General features: G+C 41.6%; 1 protein-coding gene and 1 long non-coding RNA gene across 3 annotated transcripts in view; one reads left to right on the top strand and one right to left on the bottom strand.

Moving 5' to 3' along the window:
- The window catches only part of PUM3 (pumilio RNA binding family member 3), a 32,399-nt gene extending 21,501 nt beyond the window's left edge, over positions 1-10,898 (bottom strand). Inside the window, exons 1-8 of one of the 2 annotated variants that reach the window (XM_020801546.3) lie at positions 10,763-10,898; positions 6,842-6,933; positions 5,951-6,118; positions 4,641-4,776; positions 3,482-3,557; positions 2,486-2,579; positions 2,335-2,401; positions 1,448-1,622 (exon numbers count right to left, since the gene is read on the bottom strand). In XM_020801546.3, coding sequence (XP_020657205.2) covers positions 1,448-1,622; positions 2,335-2,401; positions 2,486-2,579; positions 3,482-3,557; positions 4,641-4,776; positions 5,951-6,118; positions 6,842-6,923 — 798 coding nt within the window. In that variant the 5' untranslated portion in view covers positions 6,924-6,933; positions 10,763-10,898. Of the gene's footprint in view, positions 1-1,447; positions 1,623-2,334; positions 2,402-2,485; positions 2,580-3,481; positions 3,558-4,640; positions 4,777-5,950; positions 6,119-6,841; positions 6,934-10,651 lie in introns of both variants that reach the window. The other variant, XM_020801548.3, reaches the window with a different exon arrangement.
- A 92-nt stretch (positions 10,899-10,990) lies between these two features.
- LOC140704855 (uncharacterized) overlaps positions 10,991-12,037 on the top strand; it is a 1,789-nt gene continuing 742 nt past the window's right edge. Inside the window, exons 1-2 of the long non-coding RNA XR_013541499.1 lie at positions 10,991-11,217; positions 11,480-12,037. The exon at positions 11,480-12,037 is cut by the window's right edge and continues 742 nt beyond it. This is a non-coding gene — a long non-coding RNA (uncharacterized LOC140704855). The remainder of the gene's footprint in view (positions 11,218-11,479) is intronic.

Here is a 12,037-nt window from a genome sequence, read left to right as displayed (position 1 = left end):
AGCAAGATCCTTAATCTGGCTCTACTTAATGAAGCCACACTGCTCTGACTTCTGCATAAACATAATTAGAATCTTGGGGTAGCTTGCAACTGCAGTTGGCAGGACTTCCTGAAATAGCTGAGCCAGCCTCTATTCATTCTCAATTTTGAAATGGTTAAAACAGGAAGGTATGAATGCTTCTCAAATTTGTGTTGACAGTTACCATTTCCAAAGGAACACAAAGTGTCTAATTAGTGTGCAAACTGAAACTCTGGCTAATTGGTCTCTCATTAAGGATAGCCACAAGGCATGATCTACAGCTCTTGAAAAATATGGCACAACACATGATAATAATGAGAGAAGAATTTAGGTAATAGCACATTAGCATTTAAGGGTTCAAAGCTTTTGAAGGAACTTCATTAAGATTTTTTTTTTAAAAAAAATAGATGCTAGAATGGAGAATGGAGGTTCAGACTGCCGAACACTAAAATTCCTAACTTGATGCTCAGTTGAATATCAACCAATTATTGCTATTAAGGTCCTTAAGGCTGATATTTTTGATCAATAGGAAAATTCAAAGTAAACACAGAGGTAAAAACATATGTAACAGTATTAGTTATATGTTTCCTTAATACTTTAGCTTTGAAAAATACTCATCTACCTCAGCATATTAACAAAATTGTTCTTCATAATAACTGAAACAGCAAATTTAAAACTGCATTCTGTATATCTGAAAGTACACAGGGGCCAAAAATCCATTTTGCCAGTAGATGTTTCACTAATTAAACAAAGATCGTCAACACTGGCCTCCATTTTAAAATAGACCCAGGCCTAATAAGTATGAACTCTGGTAGCAAAGTATCAGGGTGAATTTGATTTAAATTAAAAATTGGATTTTTTTACAGATTTAAATTTTTTAAAAATAATTTTTTAAAATTTAAATTGTGATATATAGTAAATCAATGCTTTGAAAAAAAATCATTGATTTTTATCCACCCTGCCAAGTATGGTAAGTTTAAATTCCAGTTCATTCTCAAGTGGTTAACTTGCACACAGAAATATCTATACTTCTGGCTGTACCGGATAACAACTTTAATGAAGGTATGGAGATGTTATCACAGGTACCAGAGATGTATTCTTAAAGCAGAGACCACCTAATCTGTCTTGTTTACCACTCAGTCTTTACAACTATGTTTCTCCACCCACAGCTGCCAAATGCCTCTCTCTCTCTCTCCAGATAAGGAGCTCAAACTACTGGCGAAGCAAGTTGAAAAGGTCACAGCACCACAGAGCACATGCATGTGGGTATTCCTTCAAGGGTCCTGATACAAAACTATGTTCTTTTATTCTCCTCTACTCCCTGCCTTGCCTCTCCTCCTACACAGGTCATGGTACCTTTAGATACTGAACAATATGGGAAAAGAGCTACACAATTATTTGTACAGAAGAAGCTGTGTTAGTATATCACCTTGTACACTTGGAATGTATTTCCATACAGCTCTTCTGTCAGCATGTTTCTTTGCTCCAAAACGGCTTTGTCATTATATGCATACTCCACCACAGCAGATGCTTCAGCATGACGTAGCATCTTTCTCACCTCGCCTTTGAAGCTTTTGATTATTTCTGCAATTTGTGGCTTTGTTCTGTTCCAGTAGCAAGAAAACAGCAACAGACAGCAGAACAAAAGAAAGGAAGAGCAGACTAATTAATGACATCTTAAATATCCACAGTCACACATACACACACACCCTAAATCCTCACCAGCAAGCTCAACTATAGGCTTAAGTATTGGCTTATCAGTGGCTCACATGCTGTGGTTTTGCTTACCAATTCATCCCCATTTTCTCAGTGCCAACCCTGCCCAGAATTCTCCAGGGTACACATTGAGGTTGGGGGTAATCAATGTTTTCCATTAAATTGGACTTCAGAGTAAGTAAAAAAAAAAAAAACGCAGATGCATCAGAAAACATGTATGAACAAAGTTTATAGAAACAACCTAGCCCTAGAAACCAGGTCTAACTGACACTATAGATTGAGCCACAATAGCTAATGTCGCTGCAATGAGGAATTGCTTTAGAATTAGAAATGCAGACATCATATCAACCAACCCCGCATTTTTCAGATTTTGGAGTAGGTGTCAATAGCAGCTGGCCACCAGGAGGAAGGAAACTAGAGGTTTTCTTGACTTATAATTATAAACCACCCAGAGTGCTTTAAGTGCTATGGGGTGGCAGATCAGGAGCACACTGTATATCCTTTACATACTGGCTCTGCCGGGGACATTTGGCAACCTCAGACAAGAAAAACCATGCAAGCAAAACAAGAATCAAGTACATGGATAAGCAAGGTACCTACCCATAGACAAGAAGCTTTTTCACAATATTTCTCGAATATTTGGACTTGCTTAGTTCAATGAAACTGTCTGCAGGATGAGAAGAAAACACTAAGAAGCAATAATAACAGGGAAGCACTTTCAATGCAAAGGCTACATAGTTGAGACTTATACCTTTTAATTCTTCAAATACTTCTTGTCTCTGCTTCTCGCTGCCAAACTGGATGTAACACTGGATGACACGGGTTGAATCATGAGCGAATGCCATCTGCAGAGGCAAACACCAAAGTCTTGTGGCACCTTGAAGACTACAGACCTTTAACTGGCACAAGAATATGCAACTGTAGCCCACTTCTACAGATGCAAGGCACAGTATGTAAACATTATGCTAAATAAAATGTAGTAGTCTTAATGGAGGCAAATGAATCTATTATGCCAAACCATTAGGGCAGCATTATGTTTTGTGCATTTTAGCACCTTAGCTTTATAGTTAGCTATTGGAACACTTCTAAACAAAGATTACACCAAACTGGAGTGATAAAGATATAACTCTCCGAGAGTAAAATGATATGGGGTGTTTAAGAAAGATACAACCAAGCAAGGGAAAGAGATAACTAATCTGGAGGAAATTGACTTTTTTATCTTGCAAATATTTAGCACTTCAAGTATTCATTAGTACAGGTTATACAGAAACTCACTGTAAATTTGCCATATAGTAACATTTCACATTGAACCCTTACCACAGAATTTTCTTTGGTAAACATCAGGACTAATTATATATAAATAATTTATTTGAACCAGAGAACCACTTGTGTTATTTGAAAATATGTATTTCACAACCAGAGACTTTCTAGAAAGCACTGAGCTGGTGAGGGCTCCAGAAGGAGGATGGAATAGGTGAAAAATTGGGAGCAGAGACCCTTATGCAAGCTGAAACTCCTGCTAGCAGAAGATCCTTTACTGAGTCCCTGCCACGGTCAAATAGGTTGTGGCAGGAGAATTCTTTATATCATTCATTCTACTGAAATCATCCGATGGCACATAGTTCATAACTTCCCCCCCCAAAATCACAAGATGTACCAAACATTCCACTATTTATACACAAAGGTCAGCATTTTGATAATGGCATTTCCCTGTATCTTCATTTAAAAATTTTGCTATATTTCTTACAGTTTTTATTTTTCCCTGAAGTAGCTCCTGCAGTTCACTCAGAAGTTTGTTACGCTTTTCTTTGTCACAGTCCTTCCTACCAAAACAAGCAGATCCAACAGTAAGTCAAAACTTGCAATGAACTGACATACTTCAGATGTTTGTTGCCATCTTGTGTTGAAACATAATTTTAGTATTTAAAACAGTGTGGCCCAGAACTAATCAAGAACATTGTGTACCAGTAACACAATGAGTATAATATTTTATAACGTATTGTTTCCCAGTATTAAAGATAATCACTTTCAGTTAGTTGTGATTTGGGGGCAAACACAGAGATACACCAAGTTAAGACTTCATGGCCAAACGTATTTGAGATATAATGTGACCTACCCTTCTTTTCAATTATAGCAACCTAAGTGCTTATTATGTCAATGAAATTAAGGAGATGATTTAGTGTCAAAAAAAGGCCTTAATCAAGATGACGTGTCAGAAAAAAATGTGGTACAGAGTTTGCTCATGGCAGTAAATGGTGCTGGAGGAAAGTTCTCATTTTATCCCTGCAACCTCCGTGCAAAAGGTGAAGAATCCACCTAGCAGTCTGAGCTTAGATTAGGCATCCTTCAGTCTCAAGAGACTATGGTAACGTGCTCTGAATAGAAGACTTTGAACAGTCTGAACTAGAGCAGACTCATTAAACCTGTGGGGTTTATGTAAGTGTTAACTCACCACTCAGAACCTTATTCAATGAATTTACTCTGGCTGGGACCACCAATTGGATTTAGGCTAGGGACAGTCTCATAGACATCTAAACAGCTTCAAGGAAATGAATGTGGGTTTCCAACGGTCAGTCAAAATATCCAGTTAAAAGCGTAACACTTCAGGAGGATCATCTCACCAGTTACCTCCTTGTCCTGGATCTTCACTAAAGCATGCAATTGTTTACCTTTCATTTACAATCCAGTCTTCTAAAAACTTGACATGTTATTTCAGTTATAAATTTTTTTAAAATAAACAAACTTTATCATCAGATCTTCCATAGCATAGTACTAGAGACAAGAATGTCTGCACATATGTTATAGTAAAGAGCAAAATAGAAATGAGCTCTCCCCTCACCCACTTCTTAGGCAAAATCCAGTCTAAAATTCTGTTCAACAGAAAACAGAATCCAAGCCATCATTACCGTCGCAGGGTTTCCCAAATCTGCTTTCCCTTAAGCACTGCATCATAGTTGGCTTTGTCATTTAGCTGTCGGCTCTGCTTCAGTTCCTTCTTTTTCTTCTTGATGTCATCCCACTTAGGCTTCTTACGCTGTAACCCTACAGATAAAAATTTAACTTGTAACAGGTTGCACTGTATGCCCTAATAGGCATCCAATGCCATCAGATTTGATTAACATTGTGCCTTTGGTTTGAAACAGCTTATTCTGTTAATGAAATCTTAATCTAACATAGTTCACAGAATTTCACCTATGGCTGTTCCTATGACAGCGATGGAAGAAACAGGTTCCCCTTGACAATTTGCCCAGTCATGTCCGACTCTAGGGTGCGGTGCTCATCCCCATTTCCAAGCTATACAGCCAGCATTTGTCCAAAGACAGTTTCCATGGTCACGCGGCCAGCACAACTAGACACGGAACAGCGTTACTTTCCCGTGGTGGTAACTATTTATCTACTCACATTTTTACATGCTTTCAACTGCTAGGTTGGCAGGAGTTGGACAAGCGATGGGAGCTCACTCTGTCACATGGATTCGATCTTACAACTGCTGGGCTTCTGATCATGCAGCACAGAGGCTTCTGCAGTTTAACCCGCAGCACCACCACATCCCATCCAAGTCTAGGTAAAAGGTAAAGGTTCCCCTTGACACTGAGTCCAGTCGTGTCCGACTCTAGGGCACAGTGCTCATCCCCGTTTCCAAGCCATAGAGTGAGCGTTTGTCCATACAGTTTCCGTGGTCACGTGGCCAGTGTGACTAGACACGGAACAGCATCACCTTCCCACCAAGGTGGTACCTATTTATCTACTTGCATTTTCCATCCTTTTAAAGTGCTAGGTTGGCGAGGAGCTGGGACAAGCAACGGGAGCTCACTCTGTGGCATGAACTCAATCTTACGACTGCCAGTCTTCTGACCTTGCAGCACAGAGGCTTCTGTGGATTAACACGCAGTGCCACCATGTCCCTTCCTGGAATAAATAACATAGCCAATAAACTGACACTCAGTACAATTCTGACAATCAGCGGGAGAAGCCAAGTTACAGATGGCGTTCGTGGCTCCTCCTCCCTGAAGGGACAATCTGAAGAGGGAGCCCTTGTTGACAGCAGCCCTTTGAGAGCAGCTCCTTTACAAGCAGGGCAGGGCAAATGGCCTGAAATACTCAGTCTCTCCTCACTTCAGCAGAGCTGGGAAATAGCACATAACAGTATTTCTTGTACTATGAACATTCATACTCCTTTGCCTAATATATTTTAAAGGGAAAATGATATGCTCACCTCCTTCTTTATCGTCCTGAAGTTTGCGCTTCCTGGACAGGTTTTCTGATAGTTGTTTACTCTTGAATTGTTTTGCACCCATTTTCCCAGGCTTTTTGTTTCCTCTCTCAAATTTCTTGGATTTGAATTTGGGCTTGCCTTCTTCACCATCTTTTCTACTGAACTTCTCTAAAGACGAGGATTTCAATTTTTAAAAAAAGAGAAAAGTTACCAACTTAATATTTATTAGGATCACAGATTTTTTTCCCCCAAACTCAGCTTTGACAGCTGTATCAAAATTTCTTTAGTTTCTTATAAATTATGTATACCTTTAAGTTATGTTATGTTCTCTAGTCTTTATGTGGGTATGGTTAACATAACAGTTATACCTTATGATATAATGTTGGGTCTGTGGATGTGTATCAAACTACCTTCCTTTTTTTTTGTCAGTAATCTTATGTACAGTTAAGTGAACTAGAGTGGGTTTTTTCTCTCTCCATAACCTTCACGGATACTCTCAAAGAACCACCAGTTAACAATAATCATTTGTCATAAGAAACACAAAGCATTTAACAGACTTTTTCTACAGTGTCCTGTGGAGTGAGTCTACTGGTTTTCACCATGTTTTTCCAGGCACCAAGATGTCGCCTCATTCACATAGTTATTACCTAGGTCAGTGGTTCTCAAACATGAGTCTCCAGATATTCCTGGACTGCAACTCCCAGAAATCCTGGCCAGCACAGCGAATGGTGAAGGCTTCTGGGAACTGCAGTCCAAGAACATCTGACCTAGGTTAACAGTACAACTAATAACATCAATTCAACAAGCTCAGCATTTGTCTTGGTGGTGTGGGATGATGGGAGTTACAGGTCAACAATGATGGAAATAATATCTCATATACACTTTTCTTACCGTTGGTTTTTTTAAACTTCTTTTTTCCAGGACCTGATTTTCCAGCTTTGCTCACAAATTTCCTTTTAGTTTTGGCTTCCATTAGGTTAGTGCTGCAAAGTATAAGTAATTGTTATTGCTAATGACACAAAGGAAAACTCAAGAATTTGTACTGAGAGATGTGTGGAATATCTTCAGCAACATATGGTTATACTAGTTTTAAGTTTACTTTAGTTTAGTTCAATACTACAGTGGGCCCTCGACTTATGAACGGCCCTAGTTACGAACATTTCGGGTTATGAACCCGATCTCATCGCAAGTAGTACACCCTACTTGCGAATGCAGATCAGGTTACGAACCCAAAAGGCAGGGAGAAAGGGCGGGAAATTCGAATTTCCTGCCCTTCCCCCCTGACTTTGGAGGTTTCAAAAGGTTTCCTCCAACATCGGAGGAAGCCTTCTGAAACCTCCGAAGCCAAAAAGGCAGGGAGAAAGGGCAGGAAGTTCGAACTGAAGACCCCTTCAGCATCAGGTGAAAGGAGGGAGATGATTTCTCCCCAGCCGCCCGGCTTGCTTTTCCAAACGAGAAGCAAGCCGCGCGGAGGCAGGGGAGCTCCGGGAGGCTAGAGCTGGCCGGGCGCGTGGACACTTCGGACTGGTAAGTCCTTTTTTTAAAAAAAATTCTGTGTGGGTTTTGGAGGATGGGTTTGGACTGGGGGGGTTATGTTTCTGTGGGTTTTTGTGTCCCAACGTGGGACTTGCTCTTTTTATTTTTTATTTTTTTAATGCTGGAACGGATTAATTCCGTTCCCATGCATTTCAATGGGAAATGGTACTTCGACCTACGAACTTTCCGAGGTACGAACGTCATTCCAGAACGGATTAAGTTCGGAAGTCGAGGGCCCAATGTATACTCCATTTCTCCCAAAAATGAGAGCCAAGGTAATTTACTATAGATAACCTGAATTGCACTGGAATACAATGTTGTATTACCTTCGTAACAGATTTATGTACAACATAATCATCATACTACTTCTACACATTTTATCATCTCATTGTCCACTGGTGAGACTGTATGCTTCAAAACTATCTCACACACTTGTAGCACTATGCAGATTGCACATGCTTCTTACATTTTTAACTGCCTGGCAGCCAAGGTAATGGAGCCATCCACAGATGCAGCTCGCTCCTTTCCTAAAAAGGATTGCTGACACCTTACAAATAAGATCATTAAAACTAAACTCCCAGGAGGCATTGGATATTTCAGATCACTGTTATCCAGGAAAAAATAGAGGAGGGGGGTTCAAACTTCCAGGACACTTGCTTCTTCACATGGGTAGAGAAAGGAGTCAGATGGTACTGCTGGTTTGTTTTAACAAATTAGGGAACAATTGGTCCATAGCATTGACATTGCTGATATACTCCAGGATCTGTGGGAAATATACAACAATCCTGGCAATCACATGTATTATTTCCTTCTCTTTGCAATAAGTGGATGGATAGTGTGGTGGAACCCCCACGTCACGCCTGTCCATCATGGGGAGCTCAAGGGTAGGAGCCTATGAGAGGACAGGAGGGGCAGAACCAGAAGAACAGTTAGACAATTAGAGAGGAGAGTTGGAGAAAAGGGGTTGCAGATAGGGAATTGAAGAGAGAGAGTTAAGAGATTGAATTGAGAAAGTTATGACAGAGATTGGAAAGTGGGAATGTTACAAATAATAGGAAAGAGTTCAAATGCATAGGGAATAAATAGTCAGAGAATATTGTAACAGTGAATAAATACACATACTAACCAACGTAAAAGCAAATGATATTTAATGAATAATCCCAAACATCTGTGATTTTCTCCTGAGATTTGCATAACATATATAATATCAATAAATCTGTTGTATTGGCAGCACGTGACTAAGATCTATCTATTTGGTATTGAGTGAATAATACCTGGTGGCAGCGTGAAGTAAGGAAACACATCCAGAGGGTGGACTTGTGTTTAAGGGAAAATAAACCAAAGACACAGGGTGGACGCAACACATAGCCATAAATGTCCCCCCCCCCAAAAAAAAACCAAGGAAAAGGGGAAAAGGAAAATGCTGCACCACCACCCCACTCTGTTCTAGTACAAACCTGGAGCAGTTTGGGATAACAGTTCTGTGCTTTCTGATTTCTAAGATGATCCTTCTGGTAAGATTGCTGTGTGATGTTACTAAGCCCGCAAACACATTTATTAACTGGCTAACCATTTTTGCTGCACTCAGTCTAAAATAAGAAAATAGGCAACTCTGGTCCTGCTGATAAAATCTTCACTGCCCAGTTACCTAGCTAAGATTCTAATCTTCCATGGTGCAACTATCATCTCTTACCCTGGGTTGCTCACTTTTCAACAATAGATAGAATACTTTTTGCAGCTCAGAACTATGTGAAATAGCTGTTTCCCAAAGTTGTTTTAAGATGAATAACAATTGTTCTCATCTACCATAAGCTTTAGAATAAATACATTTGAATAAATATAATCATGTTATAACCTTTTAAAGAACTCAGTAAATACTCTTAGGCAACATGTGGGGGGGGGGGGGCTTCCAACCTTCTTACTCCGGCACTTCTATACAGAGATGATGTGCTAGGAGTCAGAGGAGATTTGACTGCACAAAACAGGAAATACAAAATGCATTTCTCTACACCAATGAGCTAAATTTGCTGTTCCAAACTCTGAATGAAGGAAAAGGAGATTCTGTGGCTGTCACCTGCAATAATGACAGAATACTGAAATACTAAACCAAACTAACAGCAAACAGAGTTAATTGGGGGGGGGGCAGAGTTTCAAGGAACTGGTGCGATTCAAAGAAAAACACCTTTTGTATCAGGAGGGACTGAAAGGGACAAGATTTGTAGCTAATAGCAACAGCTATTCCTTTTAAAGGGCTTTCACAAAACGAACACTATGGTATATTTCACTTCTTTAAAACACAATTAAAAACATGGTTCAGGCCTTCCCTCCAGCCAACTCTTATTTTTTTCTCTTACTTTCCTACTTTTTATTTTATTTTATTGTAGCTGTTACTGAACCAGCATGTATTTTTCTGTGTTTTATTGTCTGTTTTTGTATGGAAGCCGCCTAGAGTGGACTGGTAGCCCAGATAGGCGGGGTATAAATCAAATAAATAAATAAATGAAATAAATTCTGGTACCACACTTTAAAACCACCACTACCATGTCTCTTACAAACACTTCCAATTCCTGCATATCCAGATTGTGTCAAAGAGGCGAATATGAAATATTAAAAAAAATGCCAAATGGAGCTGACTGCAGCCAACCTGATAGTAAAAAACTTTACAATGAAGACGGCAAGTCACATCAGGCCAAACAGCTATCCTAAGTGCAGCAAAGTTCATGCTGAGGGCAAAGTCTAACACAACACCAGGAGGCCCCTGCCCTTGGGCTGCAAATCCCTCCAGCCCCGAAGAGGACAAGGAAGGAGGGGAACTGAAGCCCAAGACCCAGTCTAGAGGGCCATTTGCTCCTAGGTCCCTCCTACGTGTGTGCTTCGGAGAGTGTCCCACTGAGATCAATATCAGTTACACCCGGGCTCATGACCATCAGCCACTGCACTGAAGTGAACGGAGTGCCAGATTAGGACTCAAAAGAGACTTGGATTCAAATCTTAGGTCGGCCATGGAAATTCTGTGGGGAAGAGACGGAACTGGTGAAGCCACTCCATAAATATCTCACAAGTCTCGAAAACCCTACTAGGGTCCGCCCCAAGGCGGTTTGTGACCTGAGGGCACACCGTGGGCACAGAACGGTGTTTAAAGGCAGCATCACGAAACAGGCTCACCGGACGCTCCCCACCCGAAGACCAGCGTAAGAAGTTCGCTCCTCCGACACCAAGCCCCCCCCCCGTCTCCCTGCCCTCTGGATGCAGATTCAGCCGCTCCCACAAACTCACCTCGCAGTGGCCGAGGCCCACGTGCCCGTCTTTCCTCAGCAAGCTTCCTGGTCGGTCCTCTTCAGCAGCTGCTTCCGGTGAAGCTGCGTTCTCGTTGGTCGATAGAGAGCTGGGGGGGTGCGACAGTGTCGTGAAGACGCTGCCGCGAAGCAGACCAGTCTTGCGTTTCCGGGGTGGGGAAACGCGAGCGTCCGTAAACATTGCACAGAACTTCCGGTTCCCAGTTGAACAAAACAGAACCCTCTTGATGAGAGCGTGGAGATGCTTTCCCCCATCCTGCATGCGGCCATTGCCCCTCACGTCATGTTGCTTTTCTGGGAACCGGAAGAGAAGGTGGTGGGAAGGCGTTGTACAGTCTTTCCTCCGGAGCTTGGATTTGGTGAAACCGGCGTCCGCTTCATCCGCTGAGTTAGAGAGGGGGCAGCACGCGTGACGCTCGGTTTCCGGCTTCATGGGTGTGGGGTGTGTGCCTTTCCCTTTTAGACCCCTAGGGCTGCAGTGACGTGTTCTCGCCTTCAGAAGTGAAAGCTGCACTGTTTGGCTCTTTCCCGCCACCAGAGTTGGTCCATTGAACCCGTGGAGATTGGGCGGTTTACTACTGGCTTTTAGGCAGTGGGACTTAATTTTAAAATGACCTATATCGGATTGCACTGACAGAGTTCCGGAGATTAAAGAAATTATTTCATAGACCATAACTATTTTTTTTTGTTCGTGCAGTTGAGCATTGTATTGCATTTGGATGGTGTGTAATATATTAGCTGAGCATCGCTGCAGAGCAGTAAATCTGCATTTTTGGACCTGATGCTAACTGAAGGTGTGATCACATGGGAAAATAAATTGCAATCTGGGCCACTTGTGGAGCAGTCTGACCTGATCTATTTCCTGGTAATGACATGACCCCGATGGGAGCCTAACCTGGACCTTTTTGAATGATTCCCAGGCAGGCAGAGGGGTCCACTTGAAGGGAAATGGGTCCCATGAAAAATGAGCCTTTCTGATGCAGTTAGGTGCACACCTTTGCAGCTGTCTGATTACACCCTAAGACAGCACAGTAGTGCTTGATCTTGGATCTTCTAGCTGGTTTGGACTTCAGCTTCCCAAAGCTGCACAAAGTATGACCAATGGCAGGGATTTTGGGTGTTGAAGCCTTAAACATCTGGCAGGATGAGACTGTCCCATGCTAAACCTGGATGTGATCTCTCATCACTCGGCCACAGCCATCTTCACAGTATAATGCTGTCACTTTTCTCTGGGATGGCCAGAAATCCAACCCAT

This window comes from Pogona vitticeps, chromosome 2, assembly GCF_051106095.1.
Source record: "Pogona vitticeps strain Pit_001003342236 chromosome 2, PviZW2.1, whole genome shotgun sequence".
Lineage (NCBI taxonomy): Eukaryota > Metazoa > Chordata > Lepidosauria > Squamata > Agamidae > Pogona > Pogona vitticeps.
This window is presented reverse-complemented; position numbering and strand designations above follow the sequence as displayed.